At 32.3% G+C, this 26879-nt stretch overlaps 1 protein-coding gene across 1 annotated transcript; it reads left to right on the top strand.

Moving 5' to 3' along the window:
• The first annotated feature begins 943 nt into the window (after positions 1 to 943).
• Positions 944 to 25018, top strand: LOC132757095 (uncharacterized). Its single transcript, XM_060748279.1, has 16 exons — positions 944 to 1011; positions 1332 to 1409; positions 1913 to 2007; positions 2393 to 2499; positions 6538 to 6910; positions 16045 to 16401; positions 17016 to 17059; positions 18163 to 18268; positions 18774 to 18820; positions 19048 to 19153; positions 19566 to 19726; positions 20246 to 20450; positions 21372 to 21473; positions 22052 to 22426; positions 22872 to 23001; positions 23879 to 25018. Exons 1-16 carry the CDS (start codon positions 944 to 946, stop codon positions 24690 to 24692), a joined length of 3168 nt encoding a protein of 1055 aa, XP_060604262.1. The 3' UTR covers positions 24693 to 25018.
• The last annotated feature ends 1861 nt before the right edge of the window (positions 25019 to 26879 follow it).

The following is a 26879-nucleotide window of genomic DNA, read 5'->3' as shown; positions in this document are numbered from 1 at the left end:
GAATTGTTATTAGCTGTTGATACTGTAGCAGTGACAGTGACTGTAGGGTTGGACTTTTGAAATTGTGAGCTGTTGATACTGTAGCAGTGACTTGCAAGTTGTTGATACTGTAGAAGTGACTGTAGTGATAGACTTATATCATTACCACAACTCATGGCTATTGCCACTTCCATCACTAACATTACTACAAGCAACACTACTATTACCAATACTTTTACTACTTTGACTTTGGTCAATTATATAATTCCAAATTAATCGTCTAATAATTAATTCATCAACAAATTTCAGACTTTTCTGTAAATCTAATTTGTTTTCGACTGTGAATATTATACACCCTGTACAAAATTTGCATAGATGTAAAAGTGATTTCTGTCAGGTCATGCCAAAAAATAATTGACAACATCCATTGCTGATTTTGGAGAGTCGTTATGTTAGCTGTTGATACTGTAGAAATGACAGTGATTGTAGAGTTGGACTTGTGGAATTGTTATTAGATGTTGATACTGTAGCAGTGACAGTGATTGTAGAGTTGGACTTTTGGAATTGTTAGCTGTTGATACTGCAGCAGTGACAGTGATTGTAGAGTTGGACATGTGGAATTGTTATTCGATGTTGATACTGTAGCAGTGACAGTGATTGTAATGTAGGACTTATGGAATGGTTATTAGATGTTGATACTGCAGCAGTGACAGTGATTGTAGAGTTGGACTTGTGGAATTGTTATTAGATGTTGATACTGTAGCAATGACAGTGATTGTAGAGTTGGACTTTTGGAATTGTTAGCTGTTGATACTGCAGCAGTGATAGTGATTGTAGAGTTGGATTGTGGAATGGTTATTAGATGTTGATACTGTAGCAGTGACAGTGATTGTAACGTAGGACTTGTGGAATTGTTATTAGATGTTGATACTGAAGCAGTGACAGTGATTGTAATGTAGGACTTATGGAATGGTTATTAGATGTTGATACTGAAAGCAGTGACAGTGATTGTAATGCAGGACTTGTGGAATGGTTTATTAGATGTTGATACTGAAGCAGTGACAGTGATTGTAATGTAGGACTTGTGGAATGGTTATTAGATGTTGATACTGAAGCAGTGACAGTGATTGTAATGTAGGACTTGTGGAATGGTTATTAGATGTTGATACTGAAGCAGTGACAGTGATTGTAATGTAGGACTTGTGGAATGGTTATTAGATGTTAATACTGAAGCAGTGACAGTGATTGTAATGTAGGACTTGTGGAATGGTTATTAGATGTTAATACTGAAGCAGTGACATTGATTGTAATGTAGGACTTGTGGAATGGTTATTATGTGTTTAATACTGAAGCAGTGACAGTGATTGTAATGTAGGACTTGTGGAATGGTTATTAGATGTTGATACTGAAGCAGTGACAGTGATTGTAATGTAGGACTTGTGGAATGGTTATTAGATGTTAATACTGAAGCAGTGACAGTGATTGTAATGTAGGACTTGTGGAATGGTTATTAGGTGTTAATACTGAAGCAGTGACAGTGATTGTAATGTAGGACTTGTGGAATGGTTATTAGATATTGATACTGAAACAGTGACAGTGATTGTAGTGTAGGACTTGTGGAATGGTTAGATGTTAATACTGAAGCAGTGACAGTGATTGTAATGTAGGACTTGTGGAATGGTTAGATGTTAATACTAAAGCAGTGACAGTGATTGTAATGTAAGACTTGTGGAATGGTTATTAGATGTTGATACTGAAGCAGTGACAGTGATTGTAATGTAGGACTTGTGGAATGGTTATTAGATGTTAATAATGAAGCAGTGACAGTGATTGTAATGTAGGACTTGTGGAATGGTTAGATGTTAATACTAAATCAGTGACAGTGATTGTAATGTAGGACTTGTGGAATGGTTATTAGATGTTGATACTAAAGCAGTGACAGTGATTGTAATGAAGGACATGTGGAATGGTTATTAGATGTTAATACTGAAGCAGTGACAGTGATTGTAATGAAGGACGCGTGGAATGGTTAGATGTTAATACTGAAGCAGTGACAGTGATTGTAATGTAGGACTTGTGGAATGGTTATTAGATGTTGATACTAAAGCAGTGACAGTGATTGTAATGTAGGACTTGTGGAATGGTTAGATGTTGATACTGAAGCAGTGACAGTGATTGTAATGTAGGACTTGTGGAATGGTTAGATGTTGATACTGTAGCAGTGACAGTGATTGTAATGTAGGACTTGTGGAATGGTTAGATGTTGATTCTGAAGCAGTGACAGTGATTGTAATGTAGGACTTGTGGAATGGTTAGATGTTGATACTGAAGCAGTGACAGTGATTGTAATGTAGGACTTGTGGAATGGTTATCAGATGTTGATACTGAAGCAGTGACAGTGATTGTAATGTAGGACTTGTGGAATGGTTAGATGTTGATACTGAAAGCAGTGACAGTGATTGTAATGTAGGACTTGTGGAATGGTTATTAGATGTTAATACTGAAGCAGTGACAGTGATTGTAATGTAGGACTTGTGGAATGGTTATTAGATGTTAAAATACGGAAGCAGTGACAGTGATTGTAATGTAGGACTTGTGAAATGGTTAGATGTTAATACTGAAGCAGTGACAGTGATTGTAATGTAGGACTTGTGGAATGGTTATCAGATGTTAATACTGGAGCAGTGACAGTGATTGTAATGTAGGACTTGTGGAATGGTTATTAGATGTTGATACTGAAGCAGTGACAGTGATTGTAATGTAGTACTTGTGGAATGGTTATTAGATGTTGGTACTGAAGCAGTGACAGTGATTGTAATGTAGGACTTGTGGAATGGTTAGATGTTAATACTGAAGCAGTGACAGTGATGGTAATGTAGGACTTGTGGAATGTTTATTAGATGTTGATACTGAAGCAGTGACAGTGATTGTAATATAGAACTTGTGGAATGGTTATTAGATATTAATACTGAAGCAGTGACAGTGATTGTAATGTAGGACTTGTGGAATGGTTAGATGTTAATACTGAAGCAGTGACAGTGATTGTAATGTAGGGCTTGTGGAATGGTTAGATGTTGATACTGAAGCAGTGACAGTGATTGTAGTGTAGGACTTGTGGAATGGTTAGATGTTAATACTGAAGCAGTGACAGTGATTGTAATGTAGGACTTGTGGAATGGTTATTAGATGTTAATACTGAAGCAGTGACAGTGATTGTAATGTAGCACTTGTGGAATCGTTAGATGTTAATACTGAAGCAGTGACAGTGATTGTAATGTAGGACTTGTGGAATGGTTATTAGATGTTAATACTGAAGCAGTGACAGTGATTGTAATGTAGGACTTGTGGAATGGTTATTAGATGTTAATACTGAAGCAGTGACAGTGATTCTAATGTAGGACTTGTGGAATGGTTATTAGATGTTAATACTGAAGCAGTGACAGTGATTGTAATGTAGGACTTGTGGAATAGTTATTAGATGTTGTTACTGAAGCAGTGACAGTGATTGTAATGTAGGACTTGTGGAATGGTTATTAGATGTTGATACTAAAGCAGTGACAGTGATTGTAATGTAGGTCTTGTGGAATGGCTAGCTGTTGATACTGAAGCAGTGACAGTGATTGTAGAGTTGGACTTGTGGAATTGTTATAAGGTGTTGATACTGTAGCAGTGATAGTGATTGTAGAGTTGGACTTGTGGAATTGTTATTAGCTGTTGATACTGTAGCAGTGACAGTGATTGTGAGGTTGGACTTGTGGAATTGTTAGCTGTTGATACTGTAGCAGTGACTTGTATGTTGTTGATACTGTAGAAGTGACTGTAGTGATAGACTTATATCATTACCACAACTCATGGCTATTGCCACTTACATCCCTAACATTATAACAAGCAGCACTACTATAACCAATACTTTTACTACTTTGACTTTGGTCAATTATATAATTCCAAATTAATCGTCTAATAATTAATTCATCAATAAATTTCAGACTTTTCTGTAAATCTAATTTGTTGTGAACTGTGAATATTATACACCCTGTACAAAATTTGAATCGATGTAAAAGTGATTTCTATCCGGTCATGCCAAAAAATAATTGACAACATCCTTTGCTGATTTTGAAGAGTCATTATGTTTCAAATTATGAAGAATGATGCACTTTTTTGCAAGTTTTGGTTGGTGAATTGTGTAGAAAGCAAACTGTAGCACGTGTGCTGTATTTCCTGTAAATATATCATTAAATTGTTTTTATTACTTATCTTAGATTACTAAGTCTTTGCCCTTCTTTTATGTCCAGTGCGAGTGCCTTAATCTGAAAATATCCATTTTATGTAAACTGCCTTCAATAGCTTTTATTTAAGAATTCATTTAACATTGCATACATATGGTTAACATTAAGCGTATTACATTGTATTATAGTTGTTTATGTGTGTTGACCATGTTGTTATTTGGTTAAACATTAGAATTGAAGAACAGAATTCCTTCCAGTATCTGTTTTGGTAATTATATTATGGTAATCAACTAAAACTTCAGTTTATGATCAGAATCAGACAAAATGCCATTATTTTAGAAACTGAATGCAGTTTTTAATTGTGATGATATATGTAAAAACCTAAATTAGTTCTATAATAATATAAACTTCAATATTCTTTTCCTTTAAGATGAAAGTATCTGGTTAATATGGTCAAATGTCACTCACTTTAAGTCACTTATAGGGCAAGTTCTAAATGACTATTTAATGCGAAAGAGGTCCAAGTGATTTTTTTTTGAAATTTATATTATTTTCTTTCCATTTCTATATTCAGAATAGAAAGTCATGATCAAACGTAATCTGTATAGAACATTTCTGTTTAAATTGGGTGTTTAATTCCTGTTTTCTGTCACTTAGACTTTTTCGCATTTACCAGTTTTGTGATATTTTGACAAATATTAAGTGCAAAAAAGTCTAAGTACATTTTTACAAATATAATCTTTTTCTTTCATTTTTTTTCAAGTAATTTCTTTGAATGTATAATATAACTGATTTTCATTTCAGAGTACACAAATGATAATTATACATATAACCTGAAAAACAGGACAGTTTTTTGTCTCTCCTGAAAAATTTACAGATATGCATTTAGACTTCTTTCGCTTTCACCCCTCGATATATATAAAATCGCACACTCAAAATGGAGTCATATCAGTGTATTTTTTGTTTAGGATTACCATTTTCCAATGTCAACTGTTGGTCAGTCACCATTATTTTCTGTTGCAATATATAGTCAATTCACATCAATTTGACAATGGAAAAATGATCATAATGTCACTGTAAAGAACGCCTAAAATTTCGCCTAATTAACATGCAAGCATACAAGCAAATAATTAACTTTTCAAGAAAATGATATGAAAAAAAAAACTAAGTGTGAAAACACCGTATTCAAAGGATTGAACTTATATGTAATAACACTTATTAAATGCAATTATAGGACAGTTTGTAAAAGTGAACTTTGTCGAAAAGCGTTTTTCTATACACAAGTCATATACTGTAAATTCATTATATATAAAACACAAGATGCATTACCAGTGTCGCCTCCTGGGGCTGAAGCGATATCGATTTAAGTTAATTAATATTTACTTTTTAAAACTTATTATTTCTACGCTCTCATCATTTCTCTCTTTAATATTTAACAAAATAATAAAGTTAAAATCTGATCTATTCTGATCCATTTTTTTAAAACAACGCATACTGTATGAATGAGTTGGATTTTTTAATATCATTTTCTTTATGCAATATGACAAAAGATATATGACGGGACGTTTGAGCACGTGCATAATAACGGGCACACTAAATCGAACTCGATCACCAGCTATATCGATAACTAAATAATAACATATTAATATAATGATTATCTGAGTGTATACAATAGTTGTGTTTTTAATTTTACCATGTTTTTAAGGTGTATTGTTTAAGATAGTGTAAAATAACCTATTCAGTGTGGGGTTTTCGATAAATCAAATTTCTTTTTTTCCGTTAATATTACAATTACATGTGTTAATATAACAACATTACATAATATTTTGAAATTTCAAATTGGGTGACTGTAATGTGTCAGGGCCGACCAAACAAGTTTACCTTAGCATATGAAATTCGAAGGTTTCCATCAAGATAAATTGCAATCAATGCTAGTTGTAATAACTTGTGTATGTGCTGATGTTTACACGACACTCGTGGTCATTAATGTTCTCCTTACACAGGGAATTGCTGGACAGATCAATATCGACACATAAAGGATGTATGGACCCTCAACCAGTATGGACCTTGAAACAGCGTACTAGGTTACAGTGTTGTCCAGCATATTAATGTATTTGTGATAGCATGATATGTCATTTATTAATTGTTTTTAAATTCGTTTTTACCGGCTCCTGAAAATATGTGGCATTTTATCATGTTCCATGAAAATATATTCGATATTTCACACAAACGAAAAAATATCCTCTTAATATTTGTATTGTTTCCATTTCATGCTTGAAGTACGTTCGTTGTTTGTGTAAAAATGTTACAATAATAAAGATATATTTTTAAGGGAGACGAAATAAAAGAAAAGGAAGAAGAGTTAAAAAGAAATCTGAAGTCCTGCATAGAAATGTCTGTCTCAAAAGAAGAGTTGGCGGAATGTCTTGCTTGCGACAGAGATCAAATTGAATCAACTATGGACGGTATTCTGTTGGACGCAGATAAGCAACTTCTATACCCCAAAGATGCAGCAGCTAATATAGACATTGATACATGGACTTTACCACTTCTTTGCTTCGTGATACCCGCTTTTTTGAGAGTTAAATTGAAAAGTTGTATCTACATTGATCTTGTTAATGACATTGACATGAGCAAACAGAATAATATACGTTTGCATAGAAAATTTCGTGGGAAATTAGAAAATCTCATAAATGAGCTTGATCGTAAGTATGAACATAAATTAATATAGTTTTTATGCAATATAAAACATTAAAACATAAGTTGCACTCACTAATATTCAATAACCTTTTAAGCAGAAAAAACTTTCATCGCATATTCCTGCACGATTTCCATTACTTAATAATTGTTTTCACATTTGAACAAATGACAAAAATGAACAGGTTCAACCAAACCAAGACCTAACATTTCTAATTTTGCCATTTTATGCGCAGCTCCATATCATCTCTACAATATTTGGCAAGAAGCAGAAACTTTGTTAGGATTTGTACGTTTGAAAATTTTACATAAACTTTTAAACACAAGATCATTCAGATCAATCGAGCTACCTAAAACTGTCAAATCCATACCAATCCAAAATAGAAACAAATCTCTTCGAAAACAAACAGAGGTATTTCTAAATGTGATTCATACCCCGTTCCCTACTAGCAACCTTGACATTTTGAAAAATAAGTGGTCCAAAGCGAAATTTGAACTCAATGAACTCAACATATAATTTATGATCTTTCATCTCTTTACCAATCAATATTAAAATTCATTTCTTATCTTCCAGAAACCATTTTTTTCTAATTTTATATAAAGACATTGACCTTGGACCTAGGGATTTTCCAAGCTATGTGTTTATATAAGTTTGTTAAATACCAAGTTTTATTTCAATATTTCATTCTCACTCTAACTCGAAGCAAGGTCTCCATTTAAGCTTGCTTAATATCAAGTTTCATTACAATATTTAATTGCTACTGGAAACCTTTTTTTCACTTTATTTAGATTGACATTGATCCCAGGGATCTAAAAACAATACCAACAAGCTTCTTCATATAAGCCTGCTACATACCAAGTTTGAGTAAAATATATCAATCCTAAATCTTTTTATTGTCCTAAAACCATTTTTCAACTTCAAGTAACAGAGACCTTGACCCCAAAGTGTCCAAAAGTAATCCTAAGTGGGTGTGCATACTAAATTTGATTGATTACAATATGTCATTGCTCTAGTTATTGTTCCGGAAACGGTTATTCAATTTTTGGTAACACTGACTCGACCCAAGAGGTTCTAACAACAATCCCACCCAAGGGTCGGTCTAAAAGCAATTCCAACCCGGGTTTCCACATAAGATTGCTATATAAAAGTTTGATGACAATAGCTCATTATAAACTCTAGTTATCGTCTAGTTATAGCCAATAATTTGAGTTTTTTTCGGTAGTGTTTTATCGAATGCCATTTGCTGTTTTCTCATTGAAACTCCTTGAGTCATTTTTAAAGAAATTCAACATATTACAGACAGGGCGATCACGAGGACAGGACACGGATGGTGATCGATGACATATATTTCTTTATTTTGTACAGTTTTGAAGAGTACATACATATACAATACAGTTCTTACAAAAACTACATAAATCATTACATGTACATCAATGTATGACTGACAAACATATGAATACATTTATAATTATATTAATGTAACAAATATTGAACAAACACAGAATTGATAAATAATATAAATAAGGTAAATAATTATTTAACATAGAAACAATATATACACATAAGCAAGCAAACGAAAATTTTGAAATATTGTATTCAGCAATATATCCTGTTGCTTAAGATTCTTATCGGAACGAAACAAAAGTATCTTGGGAGGACATACAATATAGGTGTACCTGTATCAACGGTTAATGTAACAAATATTGAATAAACACAATTGATAAATAACATAAATAAGGTAAATAATCATTTAACATAGAAAAAATATATACACATGAGGAAGCAAACGAAAATTTTGAAATATTGTATTCAGCAATATATCCTCTTGCTTAACATTCTTATCGAAACGAAACAAAAGTATCTTGGGAGGACATACAATATAGATGTGCCTTTAACAACGGTTAATACATGTACTTATAACGAAATAACACAAAACACATAAGTTGTAAATTCATAAGAAACTATAGTGCGAGCGTGTGTGTGTGCGTGAGTGCGTGTGTCCGTGTGCGTGTGTGTTGGTGCGTGCGTTCGAGTGTGTGTGTGTGTGTGTGTGTGTTTGGGTTATTTTTTTTAGTATAAGCGTGCGTGTACGGTTGTGCGTTTAAATGGGCGTGTATTCGTGCGCTTATATGCAAACTTATTCATTGGATTACGAACAGAATAGGACAATTATAACATGTATATTTCACATCAGCCAGTTCATTTGATGAAAGCTTTGAAACTATACACTCTAGTCTCGTCGCTTAGATAAGAAGATGTTAAACCACGAAACATTTCAATGATCTGCAGGTCAGGAGAAAGCGCGATTAGGTTTTGAAAAGTTTCTATGCCCATAAGTTTTGATAATGTAACCCATAACGTTTGCTGTCTTTGACTCATTTGAGGGACAAAACAATAGAATATGTTTCAAATATCATTTATCATTAGGATACAACTTTTTGCATCTCATATCATATTTCCTAGGAAAATATCGGCACATTAGAATAAACGTTGATGTACACTCTGCCTGTAGGTTTCTATATCTGCGACTGAAATTCCAAAGAATTCATGGTTCAAAAACAGGATGAACAAGGAGGAATTGTTTCAAACTTTTATCGCATAGTACACGGTTTTTCTAAGCTATTGATTTTCGATTTGACCATACTTTGCCAGGTACTAAGTTTTGGGAATACCCCTAAATTATAAAAGTTATAAGGAAGCTTGTAAGGTTGTATTTACCTAGGATCATGTAAATATCTGGTAAGAATCCCTTTATTTTCCTTGGGAAGAGCAAAAATGACGTTAACCTATGTACAAAAACTTCTTTTATTCGAAATTTAGTGTCTAACAGGCAGAGCTGGCCAAATAATTACAGTTTTCGTTTATCTATCAAATTGGCCATTGGTTGTATACCGATACAGCTCAGGGCTATATCCGTCCTTGTACTTACTGGTATGGACTGAATGCGTTTTATACATTTGTAGTTTCATAAGGGACTGTAACTGTGTATCAGTAACTCCCGACCATAGCTCGCTTCCATACATAGCCTTGATTTAGCACAACTGACACATAGATTTTTTTAATGTAAGAGGATTGAGGCCATTTCTGTAAATAACACAATCCGCTATACTAAAAAAAAGTTTTTCGAAGTTTATCGCAGCTTATAGAAATATTCTTATCTATATCTAGAGTGTTGTTACATTGGACACCTAAATGAAGGTAGCTATCCGTTTCGTTTATGGTTTTGTCTCCTAAAGTCCAGGTGCGAGGTCTTGATTTAACATCGTTGAACACTATTTTGTTAAATTTTTGGCATTATATAGATAACTTTCATTTATAACATATAAAATTGTTTTGTTCCTATAACATATGTCCATCAGAGTATCTAGAGCGCGCTTTGTATTTGAAATAATAACCATGTCACCGGCGGAAGTTGGGCATCCACATTTTAAAGTACCTAATTTTAAGCAATGTTGACTACTGTCCACTTCTTCCATTAAGCTATTTATGAGTATGAGATAGAGAAAAGGGCTGAGACATTGGCCTTGACGGGTTCCTTGCAAAATGGGGAACCAGTCTTACGTGTAACCTTGTGATTTCACGCAGCTAAAGCAGTTTTTGAAAAATGACAAAATCACTTTAAAAAAGTGAAATATCATTACCCATTTTTAACAATTGTACCAGAAGTAATGATACCCAAGTGCGACCGAATGCCTGTTAAGCATCGAGAAAACAAGCATATACTGGGGAATGGTTTTCAAGACCATAGTATACACATTGTTATAGCATTAAATATGTCATTATACAAATTACATGTTTTTGAAAGCCACCTTGTGATGCATTTAAATTGACATTCCTATCCTTTCCAAGAAGTTCTAATATAACCTCGTCAAAAAGTTTTAATATCACCGAGCATAAAGAGATTGCTCGGCAGTTATTTGGATCTGATTTCTTCTTACTCCCACCCTTGAAAAGGGTGGAAATTATACCCTTTCTCATTTCTAACGAAGTATGTGAAAACCTAAGCATGCTATTGAACAATTTTGCGATTACGTCAATTAGAAGTGAACCGCAATGCATGATGTTTTCATAATGAATTGAATCATTGCCACAAGCTTTACGTTTTTGGCATGTTTGCAAAGCTTTCCTTATCATTTCTGAAGTCATGTTTAAAGTAGTGTCATTTGAGCTTTCACAAAGCTTTATTATATCGTTAAGCTCATTTTCAACTTTTGACAAATAACTTTTATTAAAGCTTGAGTTTTCGTCAGGTGAGTATAGCTCACTAAAATTAGTTCTGCACTCAGTGTTTATTTTTTGCGGATCGCTGTATATCGTACCATTAAAGCACATTTCAAATCCAGGGTTTAAATTTTTTTTTTTATTTCGCCGGCGATTAATAAGACGCCAAAAATCGTTGTTATCGCACTCTGCGGTCGTATCAATTTCCGCTTCCTGTTCCTGCAAAAATAACGTTGCAGCGTCACGATGTGCGCATCTAAACTTAGTTTTGAGCGATTTGTATTCTTTAAAATGATTGATTCTTCCGTTCTAGGTTTTCCCGCCCGTATCTATTTATTGCGCTTTAATTTCATATCTTTGTGTAATGATGATAGCTTAGTATTCCAGTATGGTTTTATGTATGACTTAAATTAAACCTTTGGTATAAACAAATTTGTTGCAAGATTCACAATTGTAACAATACAAGCGTAAAGATCATCTATATCATTTTATTATTTATAGGAAAATATTGTGCATAACGCAGAACGTTGCAATTTTCTAAAAAAATCTATATACTGGTTAATTTTGGCTTGTTTGACATTTTGCCAGTTTATGATTTTACGGTCGCATGTTTGAGCATCCGAGAAGTTTGGCCTACCATCGTACTCAATATTAAATGTGCAAATGATTGGACGGTGTTTCGATACGTTAAGCGCGTTGTCGTCAACAATTTGACAGTCTTTGACATATTGTACGTATGAACCCGGTAAATAAAATCAATCAAATTTCTCTTATGTTATAGGGAAGGGTTGCGTTCTTCCTCCGCGGCAAAAATTTTAATGTTTTAAAGGGTTTAAAGGGTTTAAATATTTCTGATTTAAAACGAGAAAAAGCGCACTTCTAGGATTTTGGGGAATTGTCTTTTTTCCGAGCTGATTTGAGTTCTGTATTATAATCCCTCTTTACTTTTTTATTCCCTTGCCTATTACAGGGCCAAATTAATTTCTAGTTCTTCTAGAAAAATTATGTATGCATGCTTTGGGGTTTGATCTTCGATGGCATTAAAAAATTCGGGAAAAAGGGAAAAATGTATTTTTCCGGTTTTTATCAAAATTTTTGAATCCCAATAAAATTTTGGGGAAAACAAAATAAATTGGTTAATATATGGTTTTAAATTTCTTACGCCCATAACATTCCCAAGACCCCTTTTCCCCACCCTTTTCTAAAAAGAGGGCATAAAAGGTCGGGGTCCGAAACAGGGGAAAACTTATATAGTTTTTAAATTATACTTTTCAAAAACATGGGGGTTCTTTTCAGAAATCAGTTTCTAAATATCCCAAAATATATAAAATTTTCTCTTTTATTAATAATTTGCCCCCTGGATTTTCCCTTTTTAAATTTCCCGGGTTGTCTAAAAATTTGCCCAAGACACATATTATTAAACAAATGCCTAAACAGGGTAAAATGTTTGTATTGATTATAAGTGTATTTTTTTCCCTTTCCAGTGGGCCCGTCTTTCATTCCATTTTTGGGTTTGGGTTCTACCCTTTGGGCTATTTGCCCCCCAATCCCAAAAAGGTATTAATTTTTCTTTATTTTTTATAACGGATTTATTTTTATCCCTTTTTAGAGACTTTCCTTTGGCTCCCAAGTTATGTCCCGTGGCCAGAAGTACGGATCATTGATTAGGAGATTAGCCTTACTGTTATCTTCAACGTTAATTCTTACTACAACTGTTCTATACTTTCGGTTTCAAAAGATACATACTTTTGTAACATGTGGCCCCTTTCCATGAACATATTTTCTAAGTTTTAGTTCGGTAATTGATTGTTTGAATCCACCAATATAAAACCTTTTTGAGCGCCGTCGCACATATTGGGAAAAGTCATCATCCTCCTCACCCTGCCCGTGCTTTTACATACATCTGCATACGAGACCTGCCGCTTTGTCTGGCTATCAGATCGTGTTGTTACGGTAGTTGGTATTGTTTGGAATTGTTTCTGAGGTTCCACTTTATTAGCAGAAGGATAGTATTTTGTACATGCTTTTTAGCAGTAAACTGTGCTTGTCTTTCGAGGGATTGATCATTGCATACGGTTTCATTGACGGATGCAGAAGATAAATTACCGCTAGGAGTATGGGAGTCGTGCCCAGGTTGTGACGTGACGGTAATTGCTTCTGCATTCCGCAAATTGTCCGATATATTCACACCACAGGTTTTGACAAATGATTTTAAGTGCGCAAATGCATAAGATATATAAATAAGGTGGTCTTGAGTATTTTTATAGAAGCACTTTTAGATTGAAAGTATGTCTTACACAATTCTAGAGCTTTCGTCACTGTGGATTCTAGTTTACTAACATGTTTATTTATGTTATCAACATAAAAGTTGAACACTGTCTTGTTTGTTTGTAAGATCCATTTTAGATTGACTGACGTAGATAGTTTCTCCATAGCTTCCGCATGCTTAGATTCAAAACTGCAGTGCTTCTTTTTCTCAAGAAGAAGATCTTCTTTTTTGAATGCAAAACCCTGTCTGAAGGGTTTCTCCATCCTACTTTTCCCTACCTATTTTTTAGTATCTTGTAAATTTACAATGATTTTCGTTTGATTAGGCATTATTTTATGTTGTTTTAAAAATTTTCAATTTAAAAGTAGTCTTCTCCCTCGATTACCAGAGTTTTAGCAAAGAAAAGTCGTAGGGAAGCTTTAAAATTTAGCAGAGCCCCCCGTCTTTTGGAAATTACCGACGTTTAAGCGCCAGTATTTTAAAAACCCAAAGAACCCTTTTTGATTCCCTTTTAATTTAAAAAAGGGATTGACACTTTTTTTCCAGTTTTTGGGGCAGGGCTTGTTTTTTATTCCCAAAACCAAAACCTGTCGACAAACATGTCTTTCTGGGAGGGCTCTTTCCCCACGACTCAAAAATGATATAGCTCGTTTTTATCTGTTTGTCTTTTTTTCCACCCGAGGGAAAGGCCCTTTAAAAAGATAAGGAACCCCTTTTGGTGTTTCAGTCAATGTTTGGGAAAATACATTAGGGTTTGGGAAAATTTAATTTGGTGACATTCCCCACATGACTTTTATATCATATTGCCCGAAGTTTTTCATATTTCAACGCCGTATTAAAAGGGGATTTTTTTCCGTTTTTGATCGGGTTAAAATAAAAATGGGTTTAAAATTCCCTTAATTTTTTCGGCCAGTGCCCCTAGTTTAATATACACAGCGACCAATGATAAAATGATCACAATTTAATCATCTACAGTTAAACCAATTTCCAAACGTTTGCTTATTTTTCCCAATGCACACAGTTTTTAAAAAAAAAGAAAGAAAAAAAAATTTTTTTCCCAAATTTAACTAAAATTCCCAAATTATATTTTATGATTTTGTACACGAATTATGAAGTTAATTTAATTTGTAAAGAAACAATACTGAATATAAAATCCAATCACATACAATTCCATACATGATATACGTTTTAATGCGAGAGAAATGTTTCCACCTCTCCATCACCGGAACCGGAGATCAGCTTTGTAATGGAATTCTTTTGATTACTTTGGCAAAGTTATCATGATTATATGATTACATCGATTACATACTTTCACAATGCAATATATCATTCAACCTATCAACTTTGTTCCTTGATATTATAATATAGAATACATATGAAATGGGGATCAAACCACAATGGACCTCCAATGGGATACCTAAACTTGAAATAATTATAGAACATTTTATCTTGGATAGATATTTTTATATTTCAAAAAAAGGTTTTATATTTTTGAATGATAAAAGTAAAGATCTGGTAGAGGTTACCAGTTATTTGAATATATATGCTGAAGTCTTATACGAAAAACAACTGTAAAGTGATTTAAAACCGGCATTTGTGATAAGTCTTACTTTTGAAGCCCAATTGACAATATTTTTTTTTGAGCATCATATCTTAATTTATTATGGTACTTGATAAAATAAATTATTGTTTTTTTTCTTCATCATGCAACTTTAGGAATACTTAACATTCCTGATTTCTCTATCTATATATAAAGGGAATGCACTCAATTCTCCATAAACAGCAGAACTTGTTGTAGACATTTTAATATTTAATAACCATTTCATGAATTTTATATGTACTCTCAATACTTTCTGCTTTAATAACAAATAATTCAGTATAGATACTACATAAAAATAAAAAAATATTCAACATAAAATTTACAGGTTCTTCTAAATCTCTCGTTATGGCAAACATTTTTCAAAGTTTTGTCTGTTGTAGCCCTCCGCCGTCTCAAAATTACAAAACTATCGTGCAACACACACACACGCACACGCACACGCACACACACACACACACGCACACGCACACGCGCGTGCGCACACACACACACACACACACACACGCACACGCACACACACACACACACACCAACACACACGCACACACACGCACACAAAGCAGTTTGCATTGGTCAATTACATAATGGAAAGTATGCAATACAGTGAATATTTATGTTGATAGTGTTGAAAGTTGATAGATTTGTTAAGTCAAGTCGATTTGCTATTTGTATTATTTTAACAAATAAAAAATAATATTTTAGAAAAATATAGGAATATACATATAAACATAATGCTATCTTACACAGGTGAATATGCATACTCCAGTATGGAGGAGTTCTTAAAAGAAAAGGTAAGGATTAAATTTTACACTTCTGTATTGGGATAAGATGATGAAAATCATTTATAATGAAAATTTAACTTACTAATGAAATGTTTTAGCTATAGTCAAAGACGGATAATTAGTATTTATCTGATTAAATAAGTTTGATATATCGTTGAACTGTTTAAAACTGCTTATTATATTCTTTTCAAAAACATCTTTCGTTTGCATTGTGTATAAATGTTATAATTACAAAATTATAAACAATTTTAAGAGTGACGTTATAAAAGAAAATGAAGATGAGTTGAAAAGTAAACTAAAAGAGGGCATTGGAATGCGTCTGTCAGAAGGAGAGTTGGCAGAACGCCTCGTTCAAGACATAAGTTATATCAAACAAAAAATAGACATGCTATTGTTGGGAGAAGATAAGCAAATATTATATCCAGAAGGTAGATCAGTTAATACAGACATGGATACTTGGACTGTTCCTCTTCTTTGCTTCGTGATGGCAGGGATTTTCGGAAGAAATGTAAAAAGTTGTATCAACATGGATCTTGTTAAGGAGATTGACAATAGCATAAAAAGTCCAATCGGTTTGCAAAGAAGGTTTGATGGGAAATTAAATAATCTCATAAATGAGCTGGACTGTAAGTATGAAATAAAGGAATATAGATTTCTGTAAATATGATAAATACAATAAAAACATTATATCAAATATTTTCAGATATGTCAAGTTATATAATAAAAAATTTCTAGAGTGTCCTTTCAAAAAGTTTACATCAGTTCAGGCAGATACAAGATTTGTTTTATCGCAATATTGATTGGTGAAAATCAATAAATAACGAACGATAATTAAACAAAAATATAACGTTCGTCGATGACATTTAGAAATGATTCATTTGATTGGAACTTTAATTAAAAATACGTTTGTGCAATATTTTAACCTTGATCTATATGAAGAATAACTTAAGTCGAATATCCTGAAATAAAATTAAAGTAAGCAATAAAAATGCCAGTGATATTTGGACTTTTGAGGAAAACACATATTAACATATCCGTTGGAAAGAGCTATTTATCTGAAAATGTTCGATGATTAATTGTCTGGGTAAATGGAACGCATTGAAAAATAATGATAGTGATGACATGAACCTTAAAGGTTCATATAGAGAATGTTAAAGAGTAAAACGTAAGATTCTTCCTGAAACAAATATGTTACTCATAGAAATGTTAATGTATGTTATCATTATATTATCTCACCTAGGTAATCATGCGCCGAAGAGTCTGGACATGATGACAATGGGAACGGTAAGAAGTAAAATCAACTTATATCGGAGATGTTATTTCTTATACTCAACTTCAATCCACTCTTAAGCTCTCCTACCTTTACTTTTACATCGTCCATTTCATAGTGTACCTTTATATAACTACGTTATTGAAACATTCATACACAAACAACAAAATATTTTAAACATCAAAATGGAATAACCTTAAAATGTTTATTCTTTAATACGTTAAGGCCGTTCGGCCTTGTTACCAATAATCCGATATTCTTCAGTAATAAACATTAAAGCAATCTAATTTAAACTGCAATCCCCGGTTGGACCTACGTACATATTTTATGTGGAATGTCAAAGCAAGCAGCCGACAGAATGTATCTTGTCATTACCGTTATAATATCCCGACCTAGAGGCAAGTAAGACACTTAGACCCCCTTATGATATTAAGATGAGTTCTAGACCCATTGACTCTAAGACCTCATTTTACATGACTACCCAATGGGTAGGAGATTCCGACCCCTATATAAAATTTGTACTTAAGAGGGTCAGTAAGATATTTCAAGAAATAATTTAAAGCGAAAAGCAAATATCAAAATCATTTTCATTACATGTGACATTTGAATAAGGATATGTCGTAACGTCATTAACTAAGTGTTCCTTGTTCTTTAAACTAAGCTGATAACAACCTGCATGCTCTTCAGAGTTCATAGAAAAAGAAATATAAGTACTTTATATCAAAATTACGGAAACCAATGATGTTTGGTAGATCTATTTTCTTGCAGAAGATCGTCTAAAATCAGTTTGACTTCCTTGTTGTTTTGTTCAAGTATAAATCATTATGATCATAATCTTCAAAGATTAACTATGCACATGGTTCAAATTATATCGCTGTACATCGACGGACAAGAAACTATGTCATATTTTCACACTATTGTACTTTTATCAAAGTTTAATTATACATCTAAACCTGTGCACATGGTCCAAATTTCATAGCTGTTCGCGAAAGGAGAAGAAATAAAATGCTCTAGGTCAGCTGATATCAAAGTTCAAAAGACGCTCTTATCATCAACAATTTAATTAGTTGATTTTGCTAATTGACTCATTTTGTTCAATGTGTATAATGTCTTATAGGACGAGGAAGGTGCTGAAACAAGGCAAAAAAACTTGTTTCAAAACGTATGTGACGAAGAAACAACTGCAGACAAAGAAGAAATATCAGTCAGTTTGAATGAAAAAGGTATTAACGTCTAGTATAGAAGCGTGTGACAATCTAAATATATACTCTATTTTTACTCAATTACGTTCTTATTTTTTCAGCTTTGCAAACCACATTCCTAATCAAACAGTTTGGGTTAGATTATTGTACTTTATGAAGATTTTGTCGAAATTTATATTTATAGCCTTCACCAAAGATAACAGTTTATTCAATATTGAGCAATAAGGCATGGAATTCATATTACGAAAGTTACGTAATACTTCGTAGCTTTTGTTTGATGGTTGCTTCAATCTACTTGGAAAAATTAAATGCAACATATATCGAAACAGTTATTCTATTTCATTGTGACTTTTTTATCTAAAAAGGGTAGCTAATATCTGTGTTTAACAAATTATACGATAGTCAGTTAAATAGTTTAAAATTCTCTTTCGAAAAATAAAAAAAATGAAACATTTATTCGTGTTCCAACCTAAAATATTTATTATTAAAATGATAATGTTCACAATTATGATCTTATATAAAACAGGTGGTGAGATAAATGAACACTCCAATCTTGAAAAGTCCGTATCAAAGGTAATGTTGAATGTGTAAAAAAAACAAAACCCATTTTATTCGACCAATTAAGTATGCTGTAAACATGATATATTTTCAGGCAAAATAAATGAATATATATTTAGAGCAAGTTATATTAGTATAAATATGCTTGTTAATTTATTTATGTTTTTAATATTGTTTAATGTAAACAAAAAACAAAATTATCTAAATGACTCATTTTACTCAATATTTATAATGTCTTATAGGACGAAGAAGGTCCTGAAACAAGTCCAAAATACTTGTTTCAAAACGTAAGTGACGAAGAAACAACTGAAGTCAAAGAAGAAAAATCAGACAGTTTGAATGAAAAAGGTATTAAGGTCTAGTATATGAGTGTATGACAATTTAAATGTATACTTTATGTTTTCTCAATTGCGTTCTTATTTTTTCAGCTTTGCAAACCAAATTCGTAATCAAACTGTTTCGGTTTAATATGTGCTTAGATTATAATTCTGTATGAAGACTGTCGAAAGTTGTATTTATAGCATTCACCAAAGATAACATTTTATTCAATATTGAGCAATTAAATGATATTTACTTCAATCTATTTGGAAAAAATCAATGCAACAAATATCGATACACTTATTTCAATGTGCTTTTTTCATCTAAAAATCTTAACCAATAACCTTTTTCTACAACTTAAACAATAATAAATTAAATAATGTAAAACTTTCTTTCGAATAATAAATAAAATGAATATGGATAATAAATCATTATTTATCAGAAGATGATAAAGAGGAGACAGTAAACGACGCTGAGGAGACATATAAGCACGTGCTAGATAGATCAATATCGACAATTAAAGAATGTATGAATCCTGAACCAATTCTTGATAGTTTACTTGAGGACAATGTTTTCCAGTATATTGATATTCGTGATATCATGGTATGTCATCAATTTACTTTGTAGATCATTAAGTAAAATATTGACTTCTTAACATGAGTGGAGTGGAGAAAAAAAGACACTAATTTAGATGGATGTTCATAATATCGCTTGACCAGCCAAACAAAAGTGTCAAGCAATATTTCACTGTTAAATGGAAGAAATGAAATATTTTTATTTGTATAAGTGCTTTATTGTGCAATTAAGTGATAAAAGCTTATAGTAAAATAGAAAGTTCAACTACAGAATGATAACATATACATCTTAACCATATGGTAAAACAAACGTCATATTAGAGATTAAAAAAACAAAAGCAAAGCAAAAAACTACACGACTATGTAGTAATTGCTCACGAAACAATCCGGACGCTGGTGCTCCGTCACCCTCCCTTGTATTTTTAAGTAGCGGTAACTCTTTTTATTGCCACTTGGCCAACAAGGATGGGTGCATCTTCAACTGTAAATAGATAATATTACATGTAAAAATAAAATTATATTCTAAGTTTGAACTCTTATTGTTTAGGAACTAGCAAATACAACGAAGAAGAACGAAACTATTATAGAAAAGGTCAGACAAAGCGGCACCGATGTATATAAACTTTTTAAAAAATACCTTGAAAAAAGCCATCAGTATCTTTTACTTAAGTTTATTGAAAAGACAGAAAAAGGGGAAGAAACAACGGACATACAAAACGAATTGAAGGAACAGACAAGACAAAGATTGAAAGGTAGCATATTTGGTGTCTAAATGCTATTTTGATTAAAATGTTAACTACTACTACTACTGCGACTACTACTGCTACTTCTACTGCTACTACTACTGCTACTACTACTGCTACTACTTTTGCTACTACTACTGCTACTACTACTGCTACTACTACTACTACTACTACCACTACCACTACCACTACCGCTGTGGGTTCGAATCCCTACAGGGACTTTGGATTCTTTCATGTGAGGAACCTATCCAGCTAGCTTACGGAACGTTAGTGGTTCTACTCAGGTGCCCGTTCGTGCCTAAAATAATGCACGGAAGGCCACCTGAGGTCTTCCTCCACCAGTTAAGCTGGAACATCGCGATATGACATACACTGTGTCGATGTGACGTAAAACACAAAACAAACAAACAAACCACTGCCACTACCACTACCACTTCCACCACCACTACCACCACCACCACCACTACCATCACCACCACCACTACTACATGTACCACAACCACCACTTCTTCTACCACCACTTCTTCTACCACCACTTCTTCTAATAATAATCATAAGAATAAATTAATAATAATATTAATAATAATAATCATATTAATAATAATAATAATAATAATAATAATAATAATTTTGGCGTATTTCAATCATCAGGAGTGTAAATTGTATAACTACTCATAGCAGAGTGTCCGTTTTACGTGTGAATTCTGTAGAGTACAAAAATAAAAGAAGTTGTTATGATGTACATATTGCATCATCTTACATAAGCCTTCAATTTTAAATAAAATATATCATTATTTAATAGGGAACTAAGTCAAGATGAAATACTGAAACAATATTATTATTTTCATCTCTTTATCCGCATATTTAGTGATATTAGAAAAAAGTGAAGATGTGTAATGTTTAAGCTACAGACATATTTTTTTGTTCTAGATTTGCGAAATAAAAATTCAATTGAAGAAACTTCTGTCAATTTATTGGAAGAACAATTGGTCATTTCCATTCAAAAGGGAAAGGAATTCGAAGGAACAGAAGGTACTCATTTCTCTCTTTCCTACTTGGACTTGGTTTACTGAGATACGCTATAAACTGTTATAGACATAAATGATATTTACAGCCAAATTGTATGAACAATCTACAGTTCATGTATAAAGAAACAAATTACAAACTTTTCTTTGTAAGGTAAAGGACAACGTTCCTGTACAGGAAGATATATTCAGAACAAACATCGATATATTTTTAACAGTAGTATCTATATCATGTTTAAAACCCAGTATTACCCAGTATTACCCTGTAACATCTGGTGTTTCCCAGTATATCCCAATAGTCAATATTCATAAAACTTGACAAATAAGTAATAATAAGTAATGCTTTATATCTAAACCATGGAAATTACATAAACAGTGGTGTATGTAATGATTTGCATTTGCAATTTGTTACTCTAAAGTCTGTTTTAATAGCTGAACTATTAGCAGGGTTCCTATATTTCTATTAACTTTCCATTAGAGAGACACTTCGCTAAATGATACGTTTTTATAATTGCGTGCATAAACTTATATAGACTATGTTTATATTTCACTTAATATTTGAACTTTAAAAATATTTCAATTCAGATATAGAGGAGAAATTGGATATATTCACTTCATCTAATCCCATTTCAAGGAAATGCTGCAATGTAGTTAAAGGCATATTTGAAGGGACACTGGAAAAATACCCAGATCAACTAATCAAGGCAGTAAAAGATGTAGCCTCTATTATGAACGTTGAGATCAAATCAGCATCTGTGGATAAAGATAATACTGTTGTGATGACTATGGCATGTGCGTCTTGTGAAGAAATAAGAATGCTGTTAAAGATACTGAAAGGGAATGAATTTAAATCAAAAATAGAAAACCTTCAAACTGTTCTCTCTAACGTGTACGAAGCTGTCTGCGTCATTTATGCCAAAGTATCACATGAGAAGATACAGGAAGTGCAAAAGCATTTGAGTATGCATTGCTAAATAGTTAACGTGTATTATTAAGTGTGTTTTTTGCAAATGCCTATTTACGTATTTATTCTTGCTGAATGCATTGTACTATTTCATAGCGAAACGCCTTAAATTTGATATCTACTACATTTTTTTCCTTTTTAATGTTATCATGCATAGTTCTTTTATTTTAACAGTTTTTCATTTGCATTACATCCGATTGTAATCACTTACACAGACTTGTGAAGATCTTTAATGTATTTTAACAATGTTTCCTGCAAGTCCTCTCGTATGTATAACGTTTTAAATCATTCTTCTATGTAAAAATTATATAAACATCAAATTAATGTATTAATGATTTATACAAATAAGTTTAAGGGTTAAGTTTAACTAAAGTTTACATTTCTTTACATGTAACGTCAGGTATGCAACAGTTTACTATGCCTGACATTTCTTGATTTCAGTGGACCAGGGTGTCATAAATGAAGGACACGCTGACGATTTATTCTGCGATACTCATCACAAGCAACAGGTTGAGCTGTTTTGTCCCGCACATGATAATTTCTTTTGCCATAAATGCGAAGGAAAGCATAGGTAAGGCTTTATTAAACACAATGCACTTATGCACTAACATTGGAAGACTTATTTTCGTTCTGCACGGCGAAGCACTCATGTAACTTGTTCCTGTTTTCATAATACAATATTAATCGTGTTCGTCAGTATCCTTGAAAGATGGCTAAATAACAAATTTCGAACTACTTTTGTCCCTTTAAATTACTCGAGTTAATATCATGAAATGTATACGTTTTTGAACATAATTTAACCATTGCAGATATTAATTTGAAACTTAAGCGAGTTCATAAGATTTCGTCAGTTAACACAATTTAACTATAATAAATGACTTTTGTTTAAGATGCTGTGTAAATCTTTATTTCCAACAAATTTACAGTAGGCTATCATTATTTTATTGTATTATCTCTGTGAATATAGTTGTATTTATCGCAAATTGTTTGTTAATGGGCATTAAAGTGTTTTGTCTTTTTAGTCATCAAAATCATCTACCACTATTAAGCTGTGTTTTTTTCTTGGTTTGGCAAAATTTCTTCGTACAGTTTTTCATCGATTCAATTTCGACTTCAATCTATAAATATAAAGCACATGAAGGTTTTAATCGCATTCATTGACAGCTGCATTTGTCTACAGGAAGTATGTATTGGACATGCTTTGTAGTCAGTGACGGACGGATCCCTTTAGAGAATGCAACATGCATTTAAATGTTCTGTTTTTGTATCACTGCAAAGGCATGCGGCATCATTCTGGAGGCTCGGTCTGAATTCTTGTCTAAATTTTAGAATTGTTTTCTATTTAAACCATAAGAAACTGTAGATCATTTTGCATTAAAATAGTCAAAGCTTAACCACAAACAAAAATGTTCACATTGTGAATAATAGTAGTTATTTATCTTCTTTAGAAAGTGCCAGGGTGTAAGACAAATAACAGAAGATGTAAGCACAAAACTATACAGGATCAGAAGTGATGAACCGGCACGTAAAGTGTGTAGTACAATAAAACTTTGTACCCTACCTTCAGGTGAAATTCTGCTCATCGACAATGTAAACAAAAAGTTGAAAAAACTTGATTTGACCTATAGGGTTGTAGGCCAATATACGTTTAATGAGTCGGAAACACCCTTTGATATTTGTGCAATTCATGCCTCAAAAGCCTTTGTTACATTTGGCCACCATGTTTGTGTTGTTAATGTTGGGGATATTCATATTCAGGTAGACAAGGTGTTCAAAACAAAGGCCCCTTGTTTGCGCTTATACAGTAAAGACAGTGCCATATACTATACCGACAACCTTTCCATCTATACGTGTGATGAAAACGGAGAAAATCATAAAAAGTTACATCAATTTGGGAAGGAAACTTTTTGTCATAGCTTAGTTGTTAGTGATGACAGAAGTAAGATTGTTGTGGCTGCTGGAGGAGATGGCCTTATTATAATTGATGCAAACAGCCAAAATCCCTCGACAGTAGCACTAAAAGAATTACAGGGTTGTACTGATCTATGCATTGTAAAAAATGATATGCTTCTCGTGTGTGCGTCTAACACGTTATTTCTAGTAAATATCAAACTTGGAAAGGTATTGAAACAAGCTGCAATTGGGTTGCGCTGCCCTAGGTCGTTTGCCTTTGACGTTATAGACAATTCGGTGATCGGTGGCAATCTAGGAAATGATTTCATTTCAGTATTTAATGTAAATATTGAGTATGATTCTACATAAGACGTAATGGGTTTTCAGGGTGCAATTAAGCGCCTGTCGATGAACTGAAATAAACGTGTGTCATCTTATGTTTAATTTAGTCCATTATGTCAAGTATTTACTTCAACTGATTTGCTGTGATATATAGTACATACAAAGTATTTCTATTGTAATCATTTGAACATTTGAGACTGTAGAACTTAGTTTATGTGTACATAATCATTTTCTGGCTGTCACTCACATTTGTTTGAGATGACAAATAATTTCTGTTTAGTATTCATGTTTGTTTAAACATTTTGTGTCATAAATATTATAATATCTCATATTTAAGCGATTATACTCATGATTTTGTTTGGCAAAAAATACATGTATGATTTTGTGTGGTTATTAGGCTATTCATAATTTGAAAATATAAAAATATTTACAACTTTATCATTAAATAAAATATTTCCTTTAAAACAGTTTGACAGGTAATTTGTTTATTCAGTATATTTACATATCTTGCACACATATTTTAATGTTTTATATGATTCATGTTTGATTTGAAATTCAATATTCTATTCTTGTGTGTGTTTTAAAAGATCATTTATGAATGACACATTTATTCATTGTTGACAATTTGGTGGAATATTTTCATAATAGCATTATAAGAAAAATGTTTTGTAGTCCCCTACCGGTTTAATCGGAGGGGACTTTACGTTTGCCCTCTGTTCGTCTGTCTGATCATCTGTCTGCATTGCATAATAGGGAAAGTGGGCCATTAAACTGTAAACAAAACCAAAAAGAACACTATAATTCATTCCGTTACAAAATAATTGGGTACAATGGCACTACATTAAACAAAACAAGAATGATTATTTTCTATAACTCTGTTCTTAACTTTCATGATTTTTCTACTTCAGATTTCAATTATATGTTTCTTAATTTCACCCAAGTCAGGTGTTAGGAGATTCAATAATCTTGCTTGACTATTTCCAGAATTATGGCGCTCTTGAACTTGAAATTATTATGTTTTACTGTAACTTCATATCTTAAAGGGTTAACTTTAATATTTGAAAGCCCACATCATAATTATATGACAAGGTTAATAAATCCATATTTCCAGAATGATCCCCCCTTAAACTTTGATGTTTCCTATTTTATTCTATAACTCTCTTTATTCTTCATGGTTATACATTAAATTCTAAATATATGTTCATTATCAACACCTACATCATCTGTAATTAGATTTATTAGTCTAGCATCTGGAATTCTATGATTATTTTAATTTTGAACTTGGAATTAGTTTGAAATTTCTTACATTTTTCCACTCTCCTTCTCTGTCACTATAAATGGTACTTACTTTACACTAAAGACAATTGTTCTTTGTCATTGCTCGTATCATGTATGAAAAGGTTCATTAGTGTAGAATCTTTATTCAAGAGTTAATTCCTCTATATTTTAAGAATGTTTATGAAATTATATTATAATATATAATATATTATATATATTATATATGTTATATTTTGAAATGAAATTATATTATAATATATAATATATTATATATATTATATATGTTATATTTTGGTTACAACCAATGAGGTTTAAAGATTGGCTATTGGTCTGTCAGTCTTTCTCTCTGTCCGTCCCTAAAATTCTTATTGTCTTTTAAAAATCTTGGAAATGTTTCAACAAAATGTTATAAAATAGAGGACAATTGAAATAATACATATTCGTCTTTAAGAAAATGTAAATTGGAACTTTTGATGATCTGTTGTATAAACATTACTTCCTTTTTAGGCAGGGACATTTTAACACCTTTATATGACACAGATAAACTATGAACTCAAAAAGTCATCCATGTCTTCCACAATGGCATTTTTGAATGGTCATGACCTTTCTGAATGTTGCTGACATATTTCTTGTAGGGTTCGAACCGGTATGGGACTTTTGTTTTGCTTGTAAGCTTTGATAATTGCTTGTTTTATTTGTAAATAAATGATTATAATATTGCTTATTGTTACACATATTACTAAATTATATCAACATTACAAAGGGAAGATACTCTGGTTTAAGCTGTTGAACCAGACCAATGATTCATTCCCCTTGGATTGAAAATGTATAAGTAATATGAAATAGCTGGCATTTTATTCTGTTAAATAAGTTAATTCTGCCAAGCTTATTAGTGTTAAATAACATGAATGGAAATGTTTATGTAAAAGATATTAT

The sequence above is a fragment of the Ruditapes philippinarum genome, unplaced genomic scaffold (assembly GCF_026571515.1).
Source record: "Ruditapes philippinarum isolate M1 unplaced genomic scaffold, ASM2657151v2 ctg840_1_1_1_1, whole genome shotgun sequence".
In the NCBI taxonomy this organism is placed as follows: domain Eukaryota; kingdom Metazoa; phylum Mollusca; class Bivalvia; order Venerida; family Veneridae; genus Ruditapes; species Ruditapes philippinarum.
This window is presented reverse-complemented; position numbering and strand designations above follow the sequence as displayed.

What these genes read in the sequence shown, in the direction of transcription:
- LOC132757095 (XM_060748279.1), top strand. Translation starts at nt 944, where the DNA reads ATGGAATGGTTATTAGATGTTGATACTGAAAGCAGTGACAGTGATTGT. An exon ending in GACAAGACAAAGATTGAAAG is followed by an intron (nt 20,451 to 21,371) that starts GTAGCATATTTG and finishes TTTTTGTTCTAG; the next exon opens with ATTTGCGAAATAAAAATTCA. An exon ending in GGAAGTGCAAAAGCATTTGA is followed by an intron (nt 22,427 to 22,871) that starts GTATGCATTGCT and finishes TCTTGATTTCAG; the next exon opens with TGGACCAGGGTGTCATAAAT.